Raw genomic sequence first — 27,343 nt, 5'->3', positions numbered from 1 at the left:
TTAGAACAACACATTTCATTTGTACATCTTTTCAGATACAACAAGGAATCTTAATAGATTCTTGGGTTGCTTGAGAAAATAATGGGGACTAGGCCATTGGTTGTAAGTTCTTGATTAGTGTGTGGTTTATATATTGTGAATGTGGAACACCTTTATATGGACCATAAAATAGGTTCTATTACATGACTCCAAACCATATGTTAAGACTTCTTTCTTTCTTGTCACACATGTAATACTGTTGTTATTTCTAGATGTGTTATAAAAACCACCTCTTCAACTTTTATTTGTATCCCTTTGCCTTTGTGTAGTTTTGACTAATATGAAACCATTAAAACTTTTTATCCAAACTTTGACCAGAAAGTTTCTAGAAAATTTTAAAACATTCTTAGAGAGATATTTTCTAGCCAAAATAGACATCAGAATGTAAGAGTTGAATTGTCCTTTTTCTTCTATTAAATTTACTCACTATATTTACTCCTCAGACTTGGGGCAAAATACAATTTTGTTTCCCTCTTCAATCATCTCATATCTAAGATTACAATCTTCAAATACATGATTGTAGAACAAAATGTTTATATTAGTAGAAAATTCATAGTTTATAGAGATATTATAGTAATTTAATTACCCCATTAATAGCTATCCAATTTTTTTTACATTAGTGTTAATAACTATTCTTATGTCCACTTATATTATAAAATAATAGTGTAATAATTAACTATGATTCGATATAAAGTGAAGGAAAAGATGGAAAAAATATAATTTATTTTTTATAAAATTATGATAAATACCTTTTGATTTGATGTAATAGATTTTAAGGATAAATTAATAATTGAGTTAGTACGTCAGTATGTGGTATAAGATATAATTTTAATAAATAATTTCTATTTTAGAATATGAGTAATTATGATGTTAAGCTATTATTTTAGAATAAAGAGTTATACTCTAGAATACAAAACAAAAGTTATTACTGAGGGCTAAACTTTGATCTGTGAGGCCGGCCTGGTGACGATTTTGAGCAGCCCTAAATTTCACACTCTTTCCGTCGGATCCTTCTCTACTCGTTCTTGGTCTCCTCTCACATCTCATCGGACCTATACCGAGCCAGAGGTACTCCTCCTCCGCCTCCGTTGTTTCTCCGTTTGGTTACCTGCCACGCCCATCAAACAAGGTCTCGGCATTTGGTACTCTAGATGGGAGAATAATTATGTGCTCTAACATTGGCATGTTGACTTCTCTGCAAGATCAATGAATTAACTTGCCAATTTGGAGCTATACTCCATGAACGACGAGCAATTTTATATATTGTTATTTCCTGTCCCTCCAATTGAAGCGTCACTAATTCTGTCGAACTTTTTCTTCCTTATAAATGATTGCGTAATATTTAGCAATATGTAAGTCTTTTGCTGCATTCTTTGGTAAATATTTTATCTGCTTAGTTTATTAGATTACTCCCTTAGTTGATTGAATTGTGGCAATTCATGTGTTGTAATTTGTTGATTTGGGCAGATTCAGTAACTTGTGCATATTTTTAATTTCTTTTTCTGTAAACAACTGTACAAATTTTGATTGTTCCGAAGGGTTTCCTTCAAAATTCTCTAATATGCTTTTCCACTAGTGAATTCAGCATCTTTCTGTTGGAGGGAAGAAAAGACACCTGGCAGGGTGTAGTATGGCTCTGCGTCGGGGTGCAAGCAGACTCACAAGCAGCCTCCCATCTGTTGTTTCTCGGAGTGTTTCTCTCCTCCATTCCCATGCCACTAGCTTTGGTAAAATTATTCGCATTCCTCGATTTGTTGTGTTAAAAAAAAATACTTTATTGATTTCTTGTTGTTGTTAAGATCCTGTGACAAAGACGACATGATTTATTTCTTTTACTTTATTTGCTTATTAGTCGTCTTTACATTTATTTGCTTGCGATTTTTCTCTAATATCTCTCAAATGCATGACAAGTCATACCGTTTTAAGGTCCTGTGACAGAGACATGCTTTATTTTCTTTTAGTTTATTCGCTTATTAGTCATTTTTATCTTTTAATTGCTTGTTATTCTTCTCTAATATTTCTCACAAATGCATGGCAAACTCATATGGTTGCCTTTCTCCCAGTTAGTTGAAAGTCTTCACAGAATCACAGGTTCTTTATTTGCTCTGAGTAATAATATCAGATAAAGGTAAGGGTATGCATTATGCAATCAGAGATGAATATTAGGAAGTTGTTGATCCTGATTTCTGTCCATTGTTTAGTCTCATAATATGCTAAGTCCTAAGAGAGCGAAGTACTTAGATGTAATCCAAAGGATGGGCTTAAAAGAATTACCTTGCTAGGGAAATGAAAGAGTTTGCTAGGTTTGCCAAAAGATTTAGATAAGAATGCATACCCTTTTCCTATTTGATGAATGATGAGCCTGTCAAGTTACAGACCATGTTACAGCACCAATATGGCCATCCAGCATTGGGGAGTGTCTCCCAACTCCAAGTGGACTTTTGAAAAATTGAATCCTATTAGGTTTAAGAAAATTGAATAAGAATAGTATTTGTAAAACGACATCAAATAGGAAATCCGAATCCTACTCGAACTAAGAAAACCAAACTCAAGTTGGTGAATGAAAAAAATTTGGTGAAGAGTAGAAAAATGTAAAGCCAAATACAAGTAGTAAAAAGTAAACATGGCTGACACTAATACATGAAAAACCTCTCTTGCATAACCACATACTTGTCCAAATCCAATCAATTTTTTTTTTACTAAGCAATAGAAATAAGAGTTATTTACAACCCGTTCCGACACTCTAATACCATAGTGTTTAGGTAACCTCTTGAATATGTATTGTGTAAATAACTATCCTTATAAAGTATAAAGAAGGTTGTATCCCTTTGGTAAGCACCTAAGCGACAAATCCGATGAATGGTTCAGCTTCTTCTGATGCTACTGGATCATCTTCAGCAGTGGCTCAAGCAATCAGACATTGATGCAGTTTCCTCATACTAAATATTCATATGAATCCGTGTGGGAGATAATATAACTCTTTTAAGAAGAGAGTAGTAATTTTTAGAATTTTCTTTTGGATTGGTGATTCAATTTTTGGCTTTGAGCTCCTTAAATAAAGGTTAAGAATATCTAAGATTCGTGCTAGGACAAGCCACCAAAAGAAATCTTCAAAATCGTTTTTGAATGTAAACTTTCCTTTGTTGTCCTATGCACGCAATCTAGACGCCACTTATCCAGTCCGGATGCCACTTAAGTTTCCTTAAGTGATGTGTTTCAGCCGTTTGGACGCTGTAGTCCCATCCGGACAAGGTCCTGAAACTTTATTTTCTGAATTCAATTCAAGATCAATTGACTTGAAATTTTCATATGTTTAGACCTTCTATAAGCTATGTGACTTGACCATACATTTGAATCTAATTTGTACAGCTCAATTAAATATGATTTTGTCCATGAATTCGTCATTACAAAAATATCGCTCTTACAATTAGCAAAATAGTTTATACCATTTTATCCATATGGAAACCTTTCTGTAACTTAACAATGGAACCAAGTGCATATTTGACGCTGAGGATCTAGTATGGGATTACTTAAATTACTGATACGAAAGTGAAGTCTCGATAATCATTAGAAAATCCTATTTCTATTAATGATGTTTTTTATTATGTAAGTGAATCTTTTGGTTAGGTCTTATGACATATTAGATGTTCTTGATCTTGATAGCATCTTTGGTGGTCATAGTATGAATGATAAATTTTTTATTCTAATTTTTTTTAGGTCAATAAAAAGTTCAGGTATAGAGTACTTGGCTCCTGCATCAAGGAGGCCATTCATCTACTAGAGAACATTTTACTTCAAGAGACCAAAATAAAAATGTCAGAAAGCAACCCTGCCTCATGACTTCTATAGTTCTATTATATTGTGGCCAATGCTTATTTTCTTAGCTTATGCTTTGAATTCTTCAAATTTTATAATCAATTATGTTGGTTATAGAAGTGTAGTGAAATGAAGAGCTATTTTGCTATACTTGACATTTAAGATTAGAGAATGATTCATAACGGCCATTAGCAATGGATCATTCTGTTCAAGAACTTTGCTTATTTCTGTAATTTGCCTTTGTTGTTTGGTTGCATCAAATTTCCATATGATTATCAATGCATTCAAAGTACTCCTTAAGTGCTCTTACATGCTAGAAGGAAGACTTTGGGATGGTTGCAATCACAATTGGAGAGTATTCAATAGTCGTAGAATTTTCTATCATGAAAGAATAGAAGTAAGGGTGTAAACAAGCCGAGCTTGAGTGAGCTGGGCCTAGCTCGGTTCAATAGCAAAATTTTCTCAGCTAGAGATCGGCTTGAGCTTGAGACGAGCTAGAAAATGCTGACTCAAGTCGGTTCATCTCAAGCTTTGAAAGCTCGAGCTCGGCTATTGGGCTGATGCGGTGAAGCCTGATGGACATAGGAAATACAAATCCTGAAAGCCAAAGCTAGGCTTATAAAAATCCTGAAAGCCAAGATTAGTACATACAACATACATTATACATACATCAATATTCAATACATACAATAACTAATTAGCACAAAAAGAAATCCTGAAAGACAAGATCATGTTCACATACAACATAAAGAACTTATATAACTCCTAAACGAAGACAAAACAAGCAAGAAACATACATCAATACATGAATGCACACTATCAATAATTATACATGCATCTGACAGCACAAGTGCACAATTAAATAGTTCAAACTTTAATGGAAAGGAACACTGATATTCCCACAAGAGTTACAAAGAATGTGATGACAAAGAAACAAAATGTGATGACAAATCAAAATAAATAAAATGTGCAAGCTGAACTCCATTGCTTGCCACCAATGAATCTTGGTTGCGTGGTATCATCTGCACTCTACAAGCAATTGAAAAAAGTTAGTTTAAAAAAATAATTAATATCAATACAAAATAATTTTTCACACTATTAATATGAATATGTTATATTAAGCATCTTAAAATAGGAAGATATATCGACAATGTAATTTCTTAGACATGTGATAAACAATCTAGCAAGTCAATATAGAGACCCCCTTCTTTAATGTGTTCTCCCTGAAATAAAAGAGGTTAACTTATAGTTATAATATTAAAAATAAAGAAAATTGAAGTACTAATTTAATAACTTACAATGGACATTTCATTATCTTCGGAGAAGCTTTATTACAATTCCCAGTGCAAACCAAAGCTTCGACTATCTTTAGAGTCAAAGAACCTTGAGAATCATTTAATACCCTCCCTTCAACTTGAGAGACAGATTCTGATACTACAATTGTGATTGGTATAAAAAGAATATCATGAGTTATCTTAGACATAATAGGGAATTTTGATATATTCATTTTTCTCCAATTTCGTATATTGAAAGTGTTAGGATCATATGTTTAATTTGGTTCTTGCAAATATATCTCCAACTTTGATTTAAGAGGTCTAGTGGTACTAATGAAGTCATTGGATTTTGAATTGATCCTTGTAATAGGTCTCTTTTTACTTGAAGATAGAAGCCTTGATATGGTTGGGGCCATATTTGATGTATGAGAACAATATTCTTGGGTACTTGAGTAATTATTTGCAAAATCCTCTAATATAATTTGAATTGAATAAATAAAATCAATAACCTCACTTATGGAATAAATATTGGGAAAAGAGAACTTAGTAAGCTTTATTTTATATTTCGGATCCAAAATTGATGTTATTGCTATTAATATATTGAATTCGCCCTAATATTATCAAACTTGTTTTTTGTTATTGTCACCATTGCTTTTATGTATTCATTAGAAGAATTTGACTCATCCATCAATATTCTTATAACATTGTAATTTCTAGAAGGCATTGATTGGATGTAGGAAATATAAATCTGGAAAATGTATTGGTTGCATCATTTACGATTGTCAATGTATTTTTTGAATTTTTTCAAACTTGCATTAGTCTTTTTCAATAGGAAGTCACCTGTAATTACATTTCTATCTGCATAAAGTCTAAATACCATTTTGTAAGTGAAAACAGAATTAAGTATATCATATGTAGAGTTCCACTTAGTAGGAACTTCATTATATTATATATCATTATTTTTACTTTTTACATATTAAATATGCTATATTGCCTTGGTGCGTGCCTTCTACCTAGGCGCTAACCGATGGGATGACCGCCCACCACCTACGACCGACTTTCTATACACTGATCAACAATAGATTGAAGAATCAAGAATCGATAGAGTTGAATTTAAAGATAGGTCTAGAGTATAAAAGCAGTCAAATTTTTGTAGTAAAAAGCACTAAGGTGGTGGATCATAAGAGTGGGGACCTAAGAAGATTTTTTGATTAGATCCCACTCAATGGAATTTATATTGGAGCCTTTCCAGACTTTGCTTTTGCCTTCAATTCTGGACATCAGAAGAGCCTTGATTTGCTGCAGTAACTTTTCAGACAGTGGTAATCAGCATGAAAAGAGGATGAAGGAAGGGTGAACTTTAAAATGAAAAGGAAAAAAAATAAAATAAAAGAAAAGAGAGTAGAAAGTGGAGAGGAGTGAGGAAGGGCAAAGGAGAAGAGGATCAACAGAAGTACAGTGGGAGAAAAAGAAGAGATGAGAGGAGAGAGATGGATTCGTGGTATGGAGGCGGAGATATGGGAGGAAAGAAGAACAATACTATTTGTCATATAGAACGATGAGAATAAGTGCTAGATAGAGAATAGTTGGAGAGAAAGGATGTATACACTATTTCTAGGTCTTAAAGTGAGAAAGGTAGAGAAAAGAGGGAATGGCTTGTGTATATTAACATAATTGTATTCTATGTCCTTTCTGGTTGCCTCAGCATTTGTTTTGTAGCTTCTTTTGGGTCCTCAATTAGGATTTAGACTGATCCTAATTTGAAAGGTTTAGATTCAGAGAGAGTATCTACGAATTAATTGGGGAACTTAGTATCTCAATAAGGTTAGGCTCCACATTAAGGCCGGTGATAGTTCGCGGCCAACAATGGGTTTCCCCAATTAATACTAAATGAATTCCTAATCTAATGCTTGATATAATCAGTCGATCTAATTTATATGGACAACCCCCAGTTCTAATGATCCTGCAGTCTGTGATTTGCTTCTATAGTCAGCTTTACATAGAGTATCAGAAGATAATGAAGTATCGGAGAGTTTGATATGTACTGTTCAGGTTGTCGACTTTCCTTAAAAAGTTGACGCCCCATCCTTTTTTGGCCTATGCTATAAAGACTGAACTTCTGACACAGGATTTAAGGAAGTGCCAGAAGAAGAAAAAAGCAAATTGGTCGGTAATGTTTTCAGCAGTGTTGCATCAAGTTATGACCTTATGAATGATCTTATGAGTGGTGGACTTCATAGATTGTGGAAAGACAGGTTAGCCATTTACAGCTGTATTATTTTGCATAATGCTTTTGTATAGTCTAAGCTAAGATTTTTGCTAAAATTTTGTAGGTTGGTTTCAAAATTGAATCCCTTCCCTGGAATGAAGCATCTCGATGTGGCTGGTGGAACAGGTAGGTCAAGCTGCTATCATTTTGTTTTACTCAAGTTGTAGAACCAATGCTAATTCAAAAAGTTGTTACCAATTTGTTGGTATTGTAGGTGATGTAGCTTTTCGTGTCTTGGATAGTATAAAAAGTGTGAGCCGAAGAGCTATGCAGGATGGTTTAACTGAAACAGAAGACGAAACACAAATACACATATGTGACATAAACCCAAATATGTTAACAGTCGGAAAGAAGCGTGCCGCTGAGAGAGGTATGGGCTATGAATCCTGAACATCTGCACATTTGTCATATCTTTTTTTGTACATATTGTTTCTATATTTCTAACCATGATTCTGATTTGAAGGTCTTGGAGAGGAATGCTGCCTTCACTGGGTAGTAGGGGATGCAGAAGCCTTGAGTTTTGAGGACGGATCTATGGATGGTTACACTATTGCTTTTGGGATCAGAAATGTAACACACATTGAGAAAGCCCTTAGTGAGGCTTCTAGGTGAAGTTCTAAGAACTGTTTATACTTTATAGATGATGCTTTTTTAGTTGATTTCATGCTCAAAAATCTATAATTTTGGGGACTAGTTTTTATGAATGTTTAGTTCTTAAGTTAATATGACCCCATTGTCATGACAATCATGGTTCGTCAGATCGGGATCGGCTGAACCCGATCTTGATCCAGGCCTGATCCGAACTCTCTCTCTTTCTCTCCATTGCTCTTTCTTCTTGCTCTTTCTTCTTTTCTCTTTCTCTCTTTTACTCTTTTTCTCTCGTCATTGTTTATCTTACGGAGAGATCTAGCTTCGACGAACTTTGGCAAACTCCGGTATATAATTTTTAATTTTATTTCTTTATTTTTCTCTTAGTTTTTTTCATTTCTTTCACTCTCTTTTTCTTCACTGCACCATAGTTCTTTTTTTTCTTTTGTTTTATTTTTTTTCACTTGCTCTCTTTCTAATCTTTTCTTCTTTTTAATTTTCATTGCACCATAGTTTTTCTTTCTTTATTTTCTTATTTTTTATAATTTTTCTGAATTTTTAGAAGTTCTCTTGTATTTTTAAATAATATTTAGAATTTTACGTAATTAAAAAGTCCAATTCGATCTAGGCGACTGATACGACCAATATAGCTGATTCAGTCGATACGTATCGTTTTTTTGGAAGGCCGATTCCGATCCCGATTTTTTAAATCTTGATGACAATTGTATACTAAATGAACCAGCAAAGGAAGAGTTTTCTTTTTATATTTATTTTGTGCACAAAATTGTATCTTGTTGAAGAACAGAATCGACATTTGACTAGTTTGTTATGACTTACATCTTTGATCTTCCAGGGTACTGAAACGAGGAGGGAGGTTCTTGTGCTTGGAGTTAAGTCATGTGGACCTCCCTATTTTTAAGCAGATGTGAGTCTTCTCAATCTATTATCATGAGTTATATTCTAGTCTCTTGTGCCTCTCAAACTTATTCAATTTGTAAGTTTTTTTCTGTCTCTGACATCTGCAATTTCCTTGCTATTCTTTATCTGAATATTTTGTTCCTTGGCAGCTATGATTATTATTCATTTTCAGTCATTCCGGCTGTGGGAGAACTAGTTGCAGGTGACAGAGAATCGTACCAGTACTTGGTCGAGAGTATCCGTCGATTCCCTAATCAGGTGATACCATTGTTTTAAAAAACTTCGCCTTAAAGCCTAGGCTCCTGCCTTAGATAGAATAAATTAGGCCCTGCTTAGATCCTGCCTAGGTAAGTCTTGACATCTTGTATCATATTTTAGTATGTAGTACATGTTGATGAATTAATGAATTCAAATAGCTTATTATAGTTCTTGACAAGAATTACTCTCGCCACATGGTTAGTTATCCAGCATAAATAATGGAATGGCAATTATCTAATTATCTTGACCATAAGATTTTCCCAGCACAAAAGCATTTTTCATTGAAATTAGCCTCCATATATGTGTTGTTTATGTCTGACATCCATTATGAAATGGTAATGGAAGACTGTTATGTTCATGATTTTTATTCAGTTGCTTCTTCATCTCTCCCTCTTCTATCCTGATATATTTTTATGGCTTCACAGGATAAGTTTGCCCGCATGATTGTTGATGCTGGTTTTCAGAAAGTTGAATATGAAAACCTTGTTGGTGGAGTGGTTGCCATTCACTCTGGTTTGAAGTTGTAGAAAACATACAAGGTATCGCCCCAAAAGCTCATGGTCATACTCGAAGTAGTTGCCTTGATCCTCTTGGAATAATAAGTCATCAGTTGGCACAAAATGCCCATTGGATCAGGCTGTCATAGTATATGTAAGGATTATCATCTTAATTCTCTGGCAGCTTTTCCTATATTATGAGGCAAATGTTGTACATAAAGAATAGGTTCCGATTCATGGGTATTCTTTCTCTGTGCCACTTTATTGAGCTCATCTTCTCTTTTTCATGTTCTATATATATATATATATATTGAACTCGCATTAATTCTTTTTTGCCTTTCATATATTGTGATAAGCCATGATCTTGAGTTTCTTGGTGAACCTCAGCTGCTCCCACAATGTTAACTCATCTCGTTCTCTCTCGTCCATTTCTCATATTCCAGGTACTACTCTCTTACCATTGATGGTTGAATTTGATGGATTAGAAAGCTTGAAATCTTCATACCTTAACAACGCATAAAAGTTTAATGGTTTACTGCCCTTTTAACTGGTGCATAATTCAACCCTTGCTACAAATATTAAGTTATTTTCCTTAAGTGGAGGATCAATAGTGATGGAAAAGACGAATTTTTCTGCAGCATATTTTTGCTCAAAGTCTTCTCAATCTTTTGTAGAAGCTACCAAAAAGAAAAAAGAAGAAAATTTTGGTCTTCTTTCCAAGCCAAAGTTGTTCTCCCTTGCCTTTAAAAACTTATTTTAACCTAATAAGATGAAGTGAAAAATATGATGCAGCAAGAACAATTCAAAAGCAAAGAATGGATGTGAAATATTTTCCTAGAGATAGCCTTTGTTGTTGATAGGTGCGAGCAAAAGGAATATAGTAGTTCTGGACTTTGTGTATGTTGCCTGCCATCAAATGATGAGTCCTAAGGGGAGTGATTGAGCCGAGTTTGATCGCTCTTATCGAGTTTTAAATTTAGATTTGTAATTAATATTTGAATTAAAATTATTTTAATTCCAATCAATTTTGAGCTATTTTGAACTCTAGTCTAAATGAGCTAATCAATAACTAATTTTAAGTCTTAATTAAGTTAAAAACCAAATGACGAGACTGATTAAGCTTGATTTAAACTTAAATTAAATTAAGCTTAAAATAAGAATTAATTTAAAAACTATACATTAATAGAATTAAAATTATAACCAAACTATATAAAATTAGAATTATACAATAATCCACTTAAGTAAATCTTAAAAGATAATAAAATTATTGTATAGTATATTTATTTTGAATCTTCTCGAGCTTGCTTATTTTATCGAGCCGTTAAGTTTGATTTGAAATTATTTTTAAATTTAATTTGAAGATCAAGCTCGATTCAACTTATTTTTGAGTTGAGATTAAACTTAATGGAATTTTATCGAGCCCAGCTCGAAGTCAAGCTGGATTATTAATTTTTACAGCCCCAGTGCCTCGGTCCAGCTGTACTAAGTACAGGAGCAACGGAGCAAGACACGTAGTCACACTTTCAAGCTCCACGTGTAGCCCTGCATGGACGGAATCCCATCTCTCACTCATATCAACACTTCTTCCAATATAAACATCACAAGAGAGATCGACGATCATTAAAAGAAGAAGAAGAAGAAAGAAAGAGAGGTAGAGATGGCTACGTCCCACGTGGAAGTCCCCGGCGAGCCGACGCAAACCGGCACCGCCCTACTGGAAACCGCCACCGGCACAATCCAAGGCTTCGCCCCCATCAACCAAATCCATCAGCACCTCTGCGCGTATATAATTCTTCCTCTTTTCCTTCTTTTATTTATTATTATTATTATTATTTTTTTACAAATAACCGCCTGTGTTTCATATTTATTATTGATGACCTCCTCCCTTACGGATATAAATTTTAGATAGACTCCTCACTCCTCAGTAGACGTATAACCAGAACACTCTATATTTTTATATATTTTTTATAACATAAATGTCCTTTTATTTAAATAAAGTGGAAAAGGGAGGGGGAAAAGGTATTTTCATACGAAATAGAATATACTTGGAATATTTGTTATGAGCAAAAATAGAACATGCTTAGAATATTTATATTGAAAAATATATGATTAATTAAAGAGTAATTGATATATATATATATATATATATATATATGATTATGATAACTAGCTCACTACTTTCTGCAATAGACGGGTATTAGATATTTTAATCTTTTATCTTAGAAAATAATGGAAAGAAAATTTCCTATTTAGTAAAGAGAATGAATCAAATGATAAATACCAATGTATATATTCTAGCTGTATAATCGTAGGGTTCAAGGTGTTGATGATAATAAAAGCTAAATATAGGGTTTTTTTTTTAAAAAAAAAAGATGTTTCTAGTGAATTGTTAAATATGAATGAGAAAAAAGAACAAGATGAGAGGAGGAAGTTTTATGCAATAAGATTGAAATTTAGGTGGTTCTTTGTAAGAAAAGAGAAGGAAAAAATTCTTTCTACACAGGTTCCACTACTACGCCGACGACATGAGCCGGCAAGTGGAGGCCCACCACTTCTGCGCCCACCTGAACGAGGACATGCGTCAATGCCTCATCTACGACGGCCCGGACGCGGACGCCCGGCTCATCGGGGTGGAGTACTTGGTCTCGGAGGAGCTGTTCCTGACGCTGCCGGACGAGGAGAAGCCGCTGTGGCACTCCCACGAGTACGAGGTGCGCAGCGGCGTGCTCTTCCTCCCCGGCTTGCCGGGCCTCGTGGAGCGCCGCGACCTGGAGAAGGTGTGCAAGACGTACGGGAAGACCATCCACTTCTGGCAGGTCGACCGCGGCGACGCGCTGCCGCTCGGTCTGCCGCAGGTCATGATGGCCCTCACGCGCGACGGCCAGCTCCACGACCACCTCGCCAAAGGTACGTCGACCCGTCACCCAACGAAGCTCTAATTTACCTATCGACTTTGAATCCCGAATGAGTAATCAACTAATATTTATCTCATGGAATTTGAACGTTTCTTTAGACGTTGAGAAGAGGTTTGGGGTGTCGTTCGAGGCGGAGAGGAAGAAGAGAGAGTACATGAGTGGACTAGATCATGGCATACATCCATTGGCTAATGCTGCAGGGAAGGGGCTGAAGACGGAGTTGAGGGAGGTGGAGATCCCACCACCTACTTCTATGCCCAGGATTTTCGTTTAATGCTGGTGGTCATCATAATTAATAATAATAATAATAATAATAATAATAATAATAATAATAATAATAATAATACAAACTGAGAGGAGAAAGTATGGGTTGTAATATTATTAGATTAGTTTAGTATATGGATGGGGTGTTTGTTAGTTTTCATCATGTCTATATATATATATAGGTCTTTGTGCTTGTTGTGTGTGTGTTTTTCAGTTCTATTTTCTTCATTTTACTATATGGTTTCAAGTAGAGGACTTAGAATCCCAAAATCTCTGAAGCAAACAGGTGCACAACTTTATTCTATTGGTACCAAAGATCAAAAATTTATCTTTGTATCTAGTTGCCTTTCGACAGGTTTTTTTCCCCTAGTTATTTTATGTCTCATGAGAAACAAAATCACTCATTTTCTTCTTGTGCTGCTGCTGCTGCTACTCTTTTTTTTTTTTTAATCTTTTAATTCTTTTAATTTTATATTCTATGCAAGTCTTTTTAATCAATACAGTAAAAGATTAATTAGATATCATAATGAGATAACTAAAATTAATTAAATAAATAGAAATATTTTAATTAATATTTTAAAAAGAGAATTTATTTTAGTAAATATATTAATAGTACCTGTTTAAAATATTTATAGATTATAGGTTATAACTTTATACTTACATTATTGGATTTTTTAGTTTTATCATAAATAGATTGTCTGAAAGATACTTTAAATATAAAAGTTCTAAATCATTATGTCATCGATTAAAATTTGGTAGAATATTGTACTATAAATTTATTTAAATTACAAAATATTAATTCTGTGTATTTTTAGAAAAGATCACTGATATGATGATTTAAATTACAAATTATTCGTTCTACTTTAAGATCACTGATATGGTGATTTGAAATTTTTGTATCCAGAGCTTCAGAATTTAACTGAATAATTTATAGTTTAAGTATAAAATTCTAGCTGTAACTAATGTAATTATCTTACTATTATTTTTATTTGTCTCTTAATTTTTTTTCTATAAAAGTCTCGGATTATTTAGTATAACTGGGGACAATGGTGAGATAATTAGGTTTAGATATAAAAAATAAAATTAGACACACGTATATATTTAAATCTTAGTTAATATTTATAACCTAATTCTAAACGGATAAAAAGTCATGGATCGAAATTTGTATCGAATTAATCATTAATAAATCATAGTAGTTTACAAAATTGACTTACAAAACAACTGTTGATCCCCATGACTTTGTTTAACTCAGTGAGACTGTTAGATCCCGCGATTTATTGTTTTTCGTGATTAATCTATAATCTTAGTAACACTTGAGATTGATCTTTTGCCTTGTTGACCCTTAAGATTAAAATCTTGATGTGTAGAAGATGAGATGAACCTATTGGTGAGAAAACTTATTTCTTAATTTTTTAATTAATAATTAACGTCCTCTAGGGTTAGGGTATTTCAACCCTTATATACCTTGTAGAGATAAGGCCAAATCTAAGTCAAATAAAGTCTCACGAAATCTTAGAATATGCAAATTTCGTGGTTGTGTTTGTACACACAATCAAGCCCATCCGAACGTGGTGGCTTGACTTTAAGGTGCATTTTGAATGGACAAAAATCCGCCTCTTTATGGGCAAACACCATTAAATGATTAAAGCAATGGCTAAAAGAGATTCACTGTTGAACTTCAGTATTTTGTGTTTCTTGAAGATGTCATCAAGCTAGTCATAAAGGTGGAGGGACAAAGAAAACGGGGTACAATCAAGCTGTTGCATCTCGTCGTACTGAGAGCAAACAACCGTCTTCATGGAATTCTAATAGTTGGGGTTCAAAGCAAGCAGAATAGAGGTCTCCAAGTAAACCCCTAGTGGAACCCTCAAGGGAGAAAGAGAAGGCGACCGAAGCAGGACTCGCAAAAGAAGCCGTGATGTTAAATGTTTCAAGTGCCTTAGTCGCGGCTATATCACATACGAGTGCCCTAACAAAAGAGTCATGATCATTTAGGAAACTCAAGGAGAAGTGGTTAGTGAGGACGAAGCTGACTTGGAAGTGGAAGAAGAAGACCCCAATGAAGTCACCATCGAATATCCCGACGAAGGTGAATTACTTGTAATTCGTCGTTCTTTGAATTTACAAGCTATAGCTGAAGAAGAACAATGGGAGAACATATTTCACACTCGTTGCACTATTAGCAACAAGGTGTGTGGAGTTATCATCGATGGTGGCAGTTGTGCAAATGTTGCTTACAACATAATGGTGGAGAAACATGGTCTAGGTACAACCAAACATCCTCAACCATACAAATTTCAATGGCTGAACAATAGTGGCGAGGTAAAAGTTACAAAACAAGTTTTAGTTCCTTTTTCTATTAGGAAGTTCTACAAGGATCATGTTCTTTATGATGTTGTTCCAATAAGTACAAGCCATCTTCTCTTGGGAAGGCCATGACAATATGATCAAAAGGAGATTCATGATGGCTACAAAAATACTTATTCATTTTCCTTGAATGGTAAGAAGATAACTTTGGCTCTCCTCAGCCCATAACAAGTATAGAAAATTAAAAAAAAAGAGAAAGGGAAAAGGAAAGATAATTTCTTTGTGGGCAAAAAAGAAATTGAGTAAGCATTGAATTCTTCAGAACCAGTCTATCTTATATATGCCAAGGAAGTCTCATCTCTCAAAGAAAGCCATACTCCACCCCTAGAAATAGAAGAACTTCTGTCTCAATTTGTTGATGTATTTCTTATAGAATTACCAAATGGGCTACCACCAATTAGAGGAATTGAGCACGAAATTGACCTTATTCCAGGAGTTGTCCTTCCAAACGGACTAGCCTATAGGAGCAATCCCAAGGATGCTAAAGAGTATCAATGACAAGTCACTAAATTGTTAGAGAAAGGCTATATTCGTGAATCAATCAGCCCTTGTTCAGTACCAGCCCTCTCAGTACCAAAGAAAGATGGCGGCTTGAGGATGTGTGTGGACAGCAGAGCCATCAACAAGATCACAATAAAGTACTGCTACCCTATTCCTCATTTGGATGATATGCTTGATGAGTTGCATAGTTCAAAGGTTTTCTTAAAGATTGATATAAGAAGTGATTACCATCAAATCCACATGAAGGAAGGAGATGAATGGAAGAAATAAAATATGGGTTGTATGAGTGGTTGGTAATGCCATTTGGTCTATCAAATGCATCGAGTACTTTTATGAGGTTGATGAACCATGTGCTGCGTAAATTCATTAGCCAATTTGTTGTGATGTATTTTGATGATATTTTAATATTTAGCCAAACAATTGAGGATCATGTGAAGCACCTTCATGAAGTTTTTGAGGTCCTCTAGCAAGTGAAGCAGTATGGGAATCAGAAGAAATGTAGTTTCTGCAAAGATAGAGTGGTGTTTCTCGGTTATGTTGTTTCTCATCTTGGAGTGGAGGTTGATGAACATAAGGTTAGAGCTATAAGAGAATGGTCAACTCCAACTAGCATTTCAGAGGTAAGGAGCTTTCATGGTTTGGCTTCTTTCTATCAGGAATTTGTCAATAATTTTAGTTTATTACTTGCTTATTGACTTAATTGCTTTAAGAAGAATAAAGAATTTAAATGGAGTGAAGCAACACAAAAGAGTTTTGAACTTGAAAAAACCCCTAGACACACGTATGTATCTAAATAGTAGGCAATGATATCGCTCGTTTGCTTAAGTAAAAGTCCGAAGAAATATTAAGAACGAAAGTAGAGATGAACGCCAAGATTTTAACGTGGAAAAATCCAAAACGGGAAAAAAACCATGGGTCCAAACTCGGATCAAAACCAATCACTATGATAGTAGCAGTTACAAGACTGACTCACAAAACAACCCGTCGATCCAAACAATTTTGTTCCTCTTAGTCTTAATCGCTAGAACTCACGATTCACTGCTTCTCGTGATTGAAGTCCAATCTCAGTAGCCCTCGAGATTGATCTTTCATCTAGATAGCCTTTAAGACAAAAGATTAAATTCTTGTAGATGAGAAGAACCTTGTTCGTTGAAGAACCGATGTAGCCTCAAGAAGTCTCCTTCAATAATCTTCTTCAACCACCCTAGAGTTAAGGTTTCACGATCTTTATATATGATCTTCAAGATAGAGCCAAATCCGAGTCTTATTCGTACTCATGATCTTCAAGATAGAGCCAAATCTGAGTCTTATTCGTACTCATGATCTTCAAGATAGAGCAAAATCTGAGTCTTATCCGTACTCACGAAAATCCAATAAATTGCAAACTTCATAGGTGCGTTCGAACGCGGCCCGGGTGCGTTCGAACGGCGGGCCGCGTTCGAACGGCTTGACTTAATCTCAGGTGCGTTCAAACGGGCCCAAGTGCGTTCGAACGCGACAGCTTGAATTCTTCAGGTTGCGTTCGAACTCGTTTGTGAACGCTGCTCTCGGTCTGTGTGAACGCAGTACCCGCATTCGAACGCGTTTGTGAACGCGTCACGTTCGAACGCATTTGTGAACGCGGTGTGAACTCAACAGCTTTTCTCCAATAATCTTGCAATTCTTCAAACGAGAGATATTCTAGACTTGTATAAAGCTCATATACATGTAAAAATACACTTAGAATATTTTGTACACAATTGCCAACAATTAAAAAACTAACAATCTCCCCCTTTGGCAATTTGTGACAAAACATCTAGTTTATAAGATATTACAAAGAATTCAAAATGAGCATTCAACAAGTCTAGTACTTTCAGCACTTCAATTCCTGCAAATAAAAATATACCAATCTAAGATCAAGTGAAAATAACTTGAAATTAATAATAATTCAAACACAAGTTATCAAGCAAGCATAAGTTTAAAAGTACTTAAGCAAAATTTTTATGCAGTAAACATAAACCAGTAAACTCTAATAAACTCCCCCTATGCCAACGCTCTCCTTACACCAGTAAACTCCTAAACTTTAAACTCCCGTCTAAACTCACCACACACCACACACTACACACTCTCCCCCTTTTTGACGCAAATACCAAAGACTAGAAACTCAGAGGGAACTGACGATGAAGAATCGTCAACATGGAGTCGAGATAGGTGACGAAAGCGGCCTTGGTTTCTTAGTAACTGTAGCTTTTTTAGGCATTGTAGAGAAGAGAAAAAAAATTGCAAGATTCAACATATGCCCAAAGCATACAAAAAAAAAATAACAAGAAATCCAAAAATTCTAGAAACCATGAAGACCCTAAGTGAAATCCATCTTCCACTTGAAAATGCTAAGTTATCACGTTCAATCGCACAAGAAACATCGATATATTAAGTTTAACGTGATCAAAACTTGAAACCGCACGAAATCAATCAAGATCAAGAGACTTAATTGAATAAAAAATAAGAAAATTGATGAATGATCATACCTCGCAAAAAGTGAAGAAAATCTTGAAGTTTCGGCCAAAAGACTTTAGATTCGGAGGAGAACTACCCTCTAAAAGGGTTTGAAGTGAAAAATTTGATGAAAAAGATGAAGATCTTGAAGATTTGATTTTTTTTAAATCAGTAAAAAACACAATAAATCTTTTTGGAGATGCACTTCTAAAAAATTCAAAATAAATTTAAGACATAGAATATGACAATCAAATGAAATAAGTCATACACAGATCAATCAAATCATCAAGAGCATATTATAATCAATTCTAATGCATCACTCAAAATTAAATTAATCTTGATTGATCATAACAATAAGTATATGCAAGTTGAGCATAGATAACATGAACCTATCTTCTTAAACAAACTTTCCTATTTAACCAATGATGCAACGCAGTAGTCAAACCGACTTAGTATAGAAAATTTTATACTTTTCGACTGATTCTCCATAATATGACAGGAATTTTTCCTATATTTTTTTACTGAAATATATATGTGCAATGATGGCTTTCACACATGAGTAGGTAGCCATTTTCTTGTAGTACAAATCGATAATGTGCAAGAAGAAATTCATATATGTCATTTTTTTTTAAATTTGCAAATAATGTACTGAGTCAAACTGGACTCTAAACAAGACGGCTTTCACACTAACTCATTGTAGCCATTTCATTGATCTTTTATGAACAAATTTTTGATAACTAAGCATGAGGTCAAACTGTGCAAATCAAAGTTAATAGTGAGCTATTTTAAAAAATAATTCATGATATCATGCTCACTTAAGAATACACATACGTTATGAGTGCATTAAATTTGGTTTCATTATTATAGAAGTTGAGGGAGTGACAAAATCAAAATTGATACAATATACTTCAAGATGACAAAATTGATTATAATAACTCATAATAAAAAAAAATCATACTTATATGTCAAGAATATATTTTTGAATCTAGAAGTGCATCAATTTTTTTTATAAACAAAATAAAACTCTCGACAAATCTGAGACCTAAAAAAAATTCAGAGTAAAAGAAAACCTAAAAAAACGAAATGAAATAAAAAGATACTCGCAAACTAAAAACACAAATCCAAATAAAATCAGTCCAAAGCACAAATCCCTAAAGAAGTACGAAGATACTCAAATCTCTGTAAATCCAAAGGTTTTGTAAACAAATCACCCAACTGTTTCTCTGTCTTAACATGTTCTAGTACTATTGTTTTGTCTTCAACTAACTCGCATATAAAATGATGTCGAATGTCTATATGTTTTGTACGCGAATGTTGAATAGGAAATTTTGATATATTAATAGCACTCATGTTGTCACAATGAAGCACCATAGTATCTTGTTCAATGCCATAATCCTTAACCATCTGTTTCATCCATAATAAATGAGAACAACAACTCCCTACTGCAATGTACTCGGCATTTACAGTAGATAAAGATATCGAGTTTTGTTTCTTACTGTGCCAAGCAACCAGATTGTTTCCAACATAAAAACATCCACCTGAAGTACTTTTTCTATCATCAAATGAACCTGTCCAATCAGAATCCGTGTATCCCGATATGATAGCACTCGAGTCATAAGTAAACCAGATACCTAAATCAACTGTGCCACTGACATATTTTATGATACGTTTCATAGCAAACAAATGTGTCTCCTTAGGTTCAGACTGAAATCTAGCACACACACCGACACTAAATGCAATCTCTGGTCTACTAACAGTTAAGTACAAAAGACTATCAATCATGCTCCTATATATGTCTGATCAACACTTTTTCCTGAAGTTTCTTTTCCTAGTTTGGTAGTTGTACTCATAGGAGTTCTAGCATGTTTTGCATTGTTACATTTCAGATTATGTGAAGTTCTAATAACATAGCAATTATCAGATGTTCTAGATCCAAAACATATAACATTACCATCATGATCTAGAATAGTACAATCATTTTTGGAGAATTTTACCTCATAACCTTCATCACAAAATTGACTGATGCTTAGTAGATTTTTTTTTAAGCCCTTAACATAAAAAACAGTTTCAAGAATAGAAACACCTGGAGTACTTACCTTTCCTTTACCTATTACCTTGGATGAGTTACATCTCCAAATGTCACAACTCCCCCTTCATGTTCTTCGAGATTAGAAAATAACGACTTGTCACCCGACATATGTCTTGAGCAGCCACTGTCTAAATACCACAAATCAGAATTTAAAGCTTTCAAGGCTATATGCACAGCATAACATTTCAAATCACTTTTCTTGACCCATATGGCCTTTGTTTTCATCCTATAAATGAAAGCACTTCTAGGTTTTTGCAAAAATTTGCAATGGGGTCGAATATGCCCTGGAATGCTGCAATGAAAGCATGTCGGAACAAACCCTTTTCTACTCACCTTTTGTCGAGGAGTGTGACTAGAGTTTACCTTTGGTACCGTCGAAGATTCACCAGTTTGTAAATTCAACTTCAGTTTAGAATGATTCATCCAGGATTGCTTTGAAATGAGATTGATGGCTTCAGGTATTCTTCCTTTTGTATACCTGCAGAAACAAAGACAGTTTTATTATTATTTGAATTACCAGTGTATCCAATACCATACCTGTCTTTTCCAAAAATCTGAGCTTTTAATATCTCGTCAAGTTTATTCTTCCCTTTAAGAAATGTCACTTCCTTCTACAATCGCTCTAGTTCAATTTCATCAGCCTTCATTTTATTTTTCGCATTGTCAAGTTGTTCAGAAAGGTCTTTGACACGTTCAAGCTCCAATTTGTACTTCTCAAATTGAATTCTTTCTGGTTCAATTACCTTGAGTCGTTGAAGTAGTCTAAGATTGCTTTTCTTGAGTTTAAACGACTCTAGGTATAAGTCATTATATGCCTTTTGGATTTCAGATTCATCTTCCTCAGCAGGTAACATATCCTGATCATCTGTACTATCAGTATCAACAATAGAGTCAGTATTAAGAAGAGAAGAGGTAAAAGCTACAAAGTTTTCTTCGTCCTTTTCAAAATCATCATCAGATTCATCTGAGTCATCCCAAGTAACTTTCATAGCTTTACCCTTCCTCTTTAGACGATTAGGGCATTCTTGTGTGATGTGTCCAAAACCAGAACATTCAAAACATCGAATTTTATTCTCAGAATTTTTATTTTTCTGTTTGACATTGTTGTTGCTCACACCTGTATTCGAACTCACAGAATTCTTCATTTTCACAAAGGCTTTGCTTTTCTCAAGTTTTTCAGCATTCAACTTGTTTGGCTTTCGAAAGAATTTATTGAACTTTTTGACAAACATAGTCAACATCTCAACATCTAAATCACCTTCATCATCGGACTCCTCTAAATTTTGTTCAACTGTGGATAGGGCCATCCCTTTGGACTTCCTTGATTTTGAAAGACTGGACTCAAATGTTTGTAGATTTCCTACCAATTGTTCAACTTTCATAGAATCGATGTCCTTACTTTCCTCAATAGCTGTAACTTTTGCTTGAAACCTTTCTAAGATCGTCCAGGCTTCTTTTGCTATCTCACAAGTAGAAATTCTTCTAAATTCTTCCGAGGAAACACAACTAAAAATTACATTTATTGCTTTGCTATTTCAGCCAACTTTTTGATAATCTATCTTATCCCATGACTCAATCGGTTTCTCAATAAACTTATCATTCACCATGTACATTGGTGGACTCCAACCGTTCACAATGGCTATCCATACTCGCTCATCTATAGACTTCAAATAAGCTCTCATCCTAGCTTTCCAATATCCATAATTTGATCCATCTATAGATGATGGTCCATCTCTATAAAAATCCATGCCTATCTGATCTCTCTCAAAGGGTGAGAGAACCTGCTCTGATACCAATTGAAAAAACCCATAGATACACGTATGTATCTAAATAGTAGGCAATGATATCGCTCGTTTGCTTAAGTAAAAGTCCGAAGAAATATTAAGAACGAAAGTAGAGATGAACGCCAAGATTTTAACGTGGAAAAACCCAAAACGGGAAAAAAATCATGGGTCCAAACTCGGATCAAAACCAATCACTATGATAGTAGCAGTTACAAGACTGACTCACAAAACAACCCGTCGATCCAAACGATTTTGTTCCTCTTAGTCTTGATCGCTAGAACTCACGATTCACTGCTTCTCGTGATTGAAGTCCAATCTCAGTAGCCCTCGAGATTGATCTTTCATCTAGATAGCCTTTAAGACGAAAGATTAAATTCTTGTAGATGAGAAGAACCTTGTTCGTTGAAGAACCGATGTAGCCTCAAGAAGTCTCCTTCAATAATCTTCTTCAACCACCCTAGAGTTAGGGTTTCACGATCTTTATATATGATCTTCAAGATAGAGCCAAATCCGAGTCTTATTCGTACTTATGATCTTCAAGATAGAGCAAAATCCGAGTCTTATCCGTACTCACGAAAATCCAATAAATTGCAAACTTCATAGGTGCGTTCGAACGCGGCCCGGGTGCGTTCGAACGGCCTGACTTAATCTCAAGTGCGTTCAAACGGGCCCAAGTGCGTTCGAACGCGACAGCTTGAATTCTTCAGGTTGCGTTCGAACTCGTTTGTGAACGTTGTTCTCGGTCTATGTGAACGCAATACCCGCGTTCGAACGCGTTTGTGAACGCGCCGTGTTTGTGAACGCGGTGTGAACTCGACAGCTTTTCTCCAATAATCTTGCAATTCTTCAAACGAGAGATATTCTAGACTTGTATAAAGCTCATATATATATAAAAATACACTTAGAATATTTTGTACATAATTGCCAACAATTAAAAAACTAACAGAACTAATCAAGGAGAAGTTTTGCACTGTACCAGTACTAGCACTTCTAGATTTTTCAAAAAATTTTGAGATCGAATGTGATGATTCAGGGGTGGGAATAGAACTTGTCCTAATTCATGAGAAGAGACCGATAGCTTACTTTACTGAGAAGTTAAATGGTGCTCACTTGAACTATTCCATTTACGATTAAGAATTTTATGCACTAATTCGAGTATTAGAGACTTGGCAGCATTACTTACTTCCAAAGGAGTTTGTTATACACAGATCATGAAGCTTTGAAATATTTAAAAGGGCAAAGCAAGTTGAATCGAAGGCATGCTAAATGGGTTGAGTTTTTAGAGTTCTTTCCTTATATCATCAAGTACAAGAAGGGGGAAGTGAAAATAGTGGCCGATACTCTTTCAAGAAGATATGCTTTGTTTCTATGCTTAATGTTAAATTGTTGGGGCTGTAAATAATCATAGGACAGTACTCGAAGGATCCAAATTTTGGTATTATCTATGTAGCTTGTGAAAAGGGGGCTGCGAAGGGGTTCTATAAACATGAAGAATTCCTCCTTAAATCTGAAAGGCTATGCATTCCAAAGGGTTCAATTCAGGAGCTCTTAGTAAGGGAGGCACATGGTAGTGGATTGGCTGGGCATTTTGGAGAAAGGTAGACCTTGGAGATACTCAAGGAACACTTTTATTGGCCGAGGTTGATTAAAGATGTCCACAAGATAAATGAGCATTGTATTATATGCAAGAAGAAAAAACAAAAGGAAAGAGGCTTCCCATGGATTGTATATGGCTCTTCTAGTTCCAGACCAACCTTGGATGGATGTGAGCATAGATTTGTGTTAGGGTTGCCACGGACTCAACGAGGAAGAGATTCAGTTTTCGTTATTGTTGACGGATTTTCAAAGATGTTGCACTTCATTCCTTGCCACAAAACTGATGATGCTTCTCTTATTGCGGATTTGTTCTTTAGGGAGGTTATTCGCCTGCATGGAGTTCCAAGGAGCATAGTTTCATATCAGGATGCCAAATTCTTGAGTTATTTTTTGGAAGACATTGTGGAAAAAGCTAGGACACAGCATGTCATCCTCAAATGGATGGCCAAACTGAAGTAGCAAATCGAACTTTCTTCTTTGCTTCGTACTATTATTCATAAACATTTGAAGAACTAGGATGAGCATCTGCTTTTGTTGGGTTTGCTTACAACAAAAGCTTGCATAGGATCACTAAACACACTCCTTTTGAGGTAATTTATGGGTTAAACCCAAATACTCCACTTGATCTATTATCGATTCCTGTTAGAGAAAGAGCTTGTCTAGATGACATATAAAAGGTAGAATTTATCAAAACAATGTATGAGAAGGTAAAGAAGCAAATTGAGCAGCAAAATGCAAGTTATGAGAAGGTTGCCAACAAAGCAAGGAAGCAAGTTAATTATGATCTAGGAGATTTTGTTTGGATACACTTGAGGAAAGAAAGATTTCTAAGCAAGAGAAAATCGAAACTCATGCCCTGAGCCGAAGGACCTTTCAAAGTGTTGGAAAAGGTAAATGAGAATGCTTACAAGATTCAATTACCAGGTGATTACAATATATTTACAACTTTCAATGTTTGAGATTTAACTCCATATTTTGAGGATGATGACTTTTCGGATTTGAGGACAAATCTAAGTCAACCTGGGGAAAATGATGTGCCTCATGTTGGGTCATTAGCTCATAGTTCTAGCCAATTACTCGTTCTAAGTATAAGGATTTCCAAACTACTCTTGAGCAACTATTTTTAGAGAAAATGGATAGTATAGAAGACTTGGTAAAGAACGAAGAGGAGATCAAGCCTAAAGGGACCACTTTGCTCATTTGTGAGAGTAACTAACTTGGGTTACATTGTGCATGATTCAACACATTTTAGGACCAAAAGAATATGGATTAAGTTTCATTATCGTTTATGTTTTAGTGTCTTTTTAGTTTCTTTGACTTAGTAAGCCATTTATTTTTATTTAGTGGCCACTTATTATCTTTTCGGAAGTGTAGTCTGTTTGGCCTTGCAAAGGCTTGTTTTGGAAGTGGAATGATGATATATTTAGTTAGAGTCTTTTCTTATTGCATTATTTATTTATTTTTTATTAAAAATAATATTTCTATAGGTTGCGTTTGAATGCTTCCGATAATAGCAAAAGGAGGCTGGAGCACACGGAGTTTAGAGGAGTGCCTCGGCAAATCATAGCCACACATCACGTGTCAGCACTTTCATCAAGGACAATAGGTGCAAGATTACCTCCACGGCCACAACCAGAGGTGAGGGGACCTCCCCAAACTACCATGATGAGAATTACCCAGCCCAAGTTAAAGAAATAAGAGCTAAAGGGCTGTGTTTTATTGTAATGAGTGATTTACCCCCGGTACAAATGTGCCAGACCAGCGGACACGATGATAGTGTTGGACGAAACAGAGAATGTGGAGGAAGAGGAAATGGTGAAGATGAACTAGAGGATTTGGTGGAAGACCAAAAAGAATTGGTGAGCAACAAGGAGGTCCATGTCGAGATACCCATGCATGCCTACACCGATGCTAATGCACCTAGGCAGGTCGATGGCATCATGAAGAATCAAACAGTGAGGATCCTCATCAACACTGGGAGCACCCACAGTTTCATGGATGAGCATGTGGTCAAGAAGATAGGGATGACTATAGACACTACCTCTAAATTTGATCTAGCTTTGGGAGATGGCACGATGCTCCGGGCGAACGGCGTGTGTCGAGGGGTTCTTTTGAAGATTCAAGTGTTACGATCATGGATCGGAGTGTCTGTAGAACGTATCAAATCCAACCGTCAGATCTTAGATATGGTAGATGAGTGGTTATATGGAGGATAATTATGGAGAATTAGGGATGAATGGTGGAGATGGAATAGCTATGGATGGTAGATAAAATTTGATGGAAGGGGATAGGGAAGATATGGAAGAGTAGTTAAGGAAATCTAAGAAAGAATTCAAAATAGATGATGATTGAGATCTAATTTGGATCTAAATACAGCCATACTTTTCGGGCTGGAGGATTTGACTATTGGATACTTATCAGATTTGTCGAGAAGATAGATCTCTAAATTAGCTTTCCGGAATGGGGTTGTGGGATCTGGGGCGATATGCGGATTTCTAGATATCAAGGTTTTCCCAAATACTATGCTAGATCAAAATAGATCTGGAGATGGATATTTTGAGATAAATTTTGATTGATCTAATCATCCAAAAGATCTAATATTTTGACAGGTGTTCTCCTAGAAGTCAGGAATCCAACGAAATAAAAATTTGGTCGATCGGATGAGTAGATCAAGAGTTATTGTGCAAATATTAACCAAAGGTCAGATGGTTGCGAGATGGACGTGAAAGGTGGAACCTAAGGATCAACGTAATGGAGGTCGTCGATGGATGGTGGAAGGTCTATAGGCATGGGGAAGACGTTAGAACATGGAGGAGGTGAATGAGATGGTGTGGGCTAGATCGGAGTGCTATGCAAGGTAGAGAAGATAAGGGAGGAGGGAGTCGGCTCTCAGAGTCAAGAGGGAACGACTAGTTAAATACGGGGGAGATGGACATAACCATGATGAGTCAAGTTCTAGGCTGGTAGAAGGGGGAAAAGTGGGCTCAAGCTAGAAGTTTCATAATAATTCATCCATGATCCTCAAGTAAAGACCAGCCCTCTTATTTATAGGAAAGAGATACAAGTGGGCTTAGCCCATTATCCAATGTAGGATTAAATTAAAGCAAATGCAATAAGTAAATAAGCAAATAGAGTGAATAACTGTATTGAGCCCAGCCCAATACCCTTTGAGTGGATCAACTTGGTCTAAGGCCCATCTTCTAGACTGACCTAGCTCACTCGGATCATATCATCAAGGCGATTCCTTCACCTTAGATCTTCACCAATTGGCCTTACGAGGGGTTGACATTGTATTGGGGACTCAATGGATGCAAAGTTTGGGTCTGGTAACCTTTGACTTCTCATAAATGTGGATGACTTTAAACAAAGTGGTAAGTGAGTGCAATTGAATGAAATTCGACCGTGGCTTAGAGCCCAATTTTAACCGATGATGGGGCTGACAAAGGTCGGATGCCATGGACTTCTAATATAATTAATCCAGAGTCAAGTAGATCATAAAAAGAAAGAAGAAATACCTACTGATTTGTCCGCCTTACTAAAGGAATTCAGCGAGGTGTTTGAAAAACCATGTGCTTGTTGCCGGCTTGACTCTAAGACCACCGCATTGAGATTACTCTAGGAGCGGAACCGCTAATGTGCGACCCTATCAATACCCATTTGTGCAAAATCAGGAGATTACAAGACTTGTCAAAG

General features: G+C 35.4%; 2 protein-coding genes across 3 annotated transcripts; both read left to right on the top strand.

The window, feature by feature from the left end:
- The first annotated feature begins 948 nt into the window (after positions 1–948).
- On the top strand, positions 949–9,946 carry LOC140758500 (2-methoxy-6-polyprenyl-1,4-benzoquinol methylase, mitochondrial). Of its 2 annotated transcripts, none has more exons than XM_073094693.1 (9): positions 949–1,107; positions 1,625–1,766; positions 7,258–7,384; positions 7,463–7,524; positions 7,613–7,768; positions 7,862–8,006; positions 8,840–8,911; positions 9,054–9,162; positions 9,588–9,946. In XM_073094693.1, the coding sequence occupies exons 2-9, from the start codon at positions 1,670–1,672 to the stop codon at positions 9,687–9,689; spliced, it is 870 nt and encodes a 289-aa protein (XP_072950794.1). In that variant the 5' UTR covers positions 949–1,107; positions 1,625–1,669; the 3' UTR covers positions 9,690–9,946. The 2 variants fall into 2 exon arrangements, with proteins under 2 accessions (XP_072950794.1, XP_072950795.1); XM_073094694.1 differs by having other exon boundaries at positions 952–1,107; positions 1,616–1,766.
- Positions 9,947–11,173: 1,227 nt separating this feature from the next.
- Positions 11,174–12,923, top strand: LOC140758367 (oil body-associated protein 1A-like). The gene is made up of 3 exons (XM_073094497.1): positions 11,174–11,441; positions 12,163–12,566; positions 12,673–12,923. The coding sequence occupies exons 1-3, from the start codon at positions 11,317–11,319 to the stop codon at positions 12,846–12,848; spliced, it is 705 nt and encodes a 234-aa protein (XP_072950598.1). The 5' UTR covers positions 11,174–11,316; the 3' UTR covers positions 12,849–12,923.
- Positions 12,924–27,343: the final 14,420 nt, after the last annotated feature.

Source organism: Typha angustifolia, chromosome 3, assembly GCF_048772165.1.
Source record: "Typha angustifolia cultivar Huaian chromosome 3, ASM4877216v1, whole genome shotgun sequence".
NCBI lineage: Eukaryota > Viridiplantae > Streptophyta > Magnoliopsida > Poales > Typhaceae > Typha > Typha angustifolia.
This window is presented reverse-complemented; position numbering and strand designations above follow the sequence as displayed.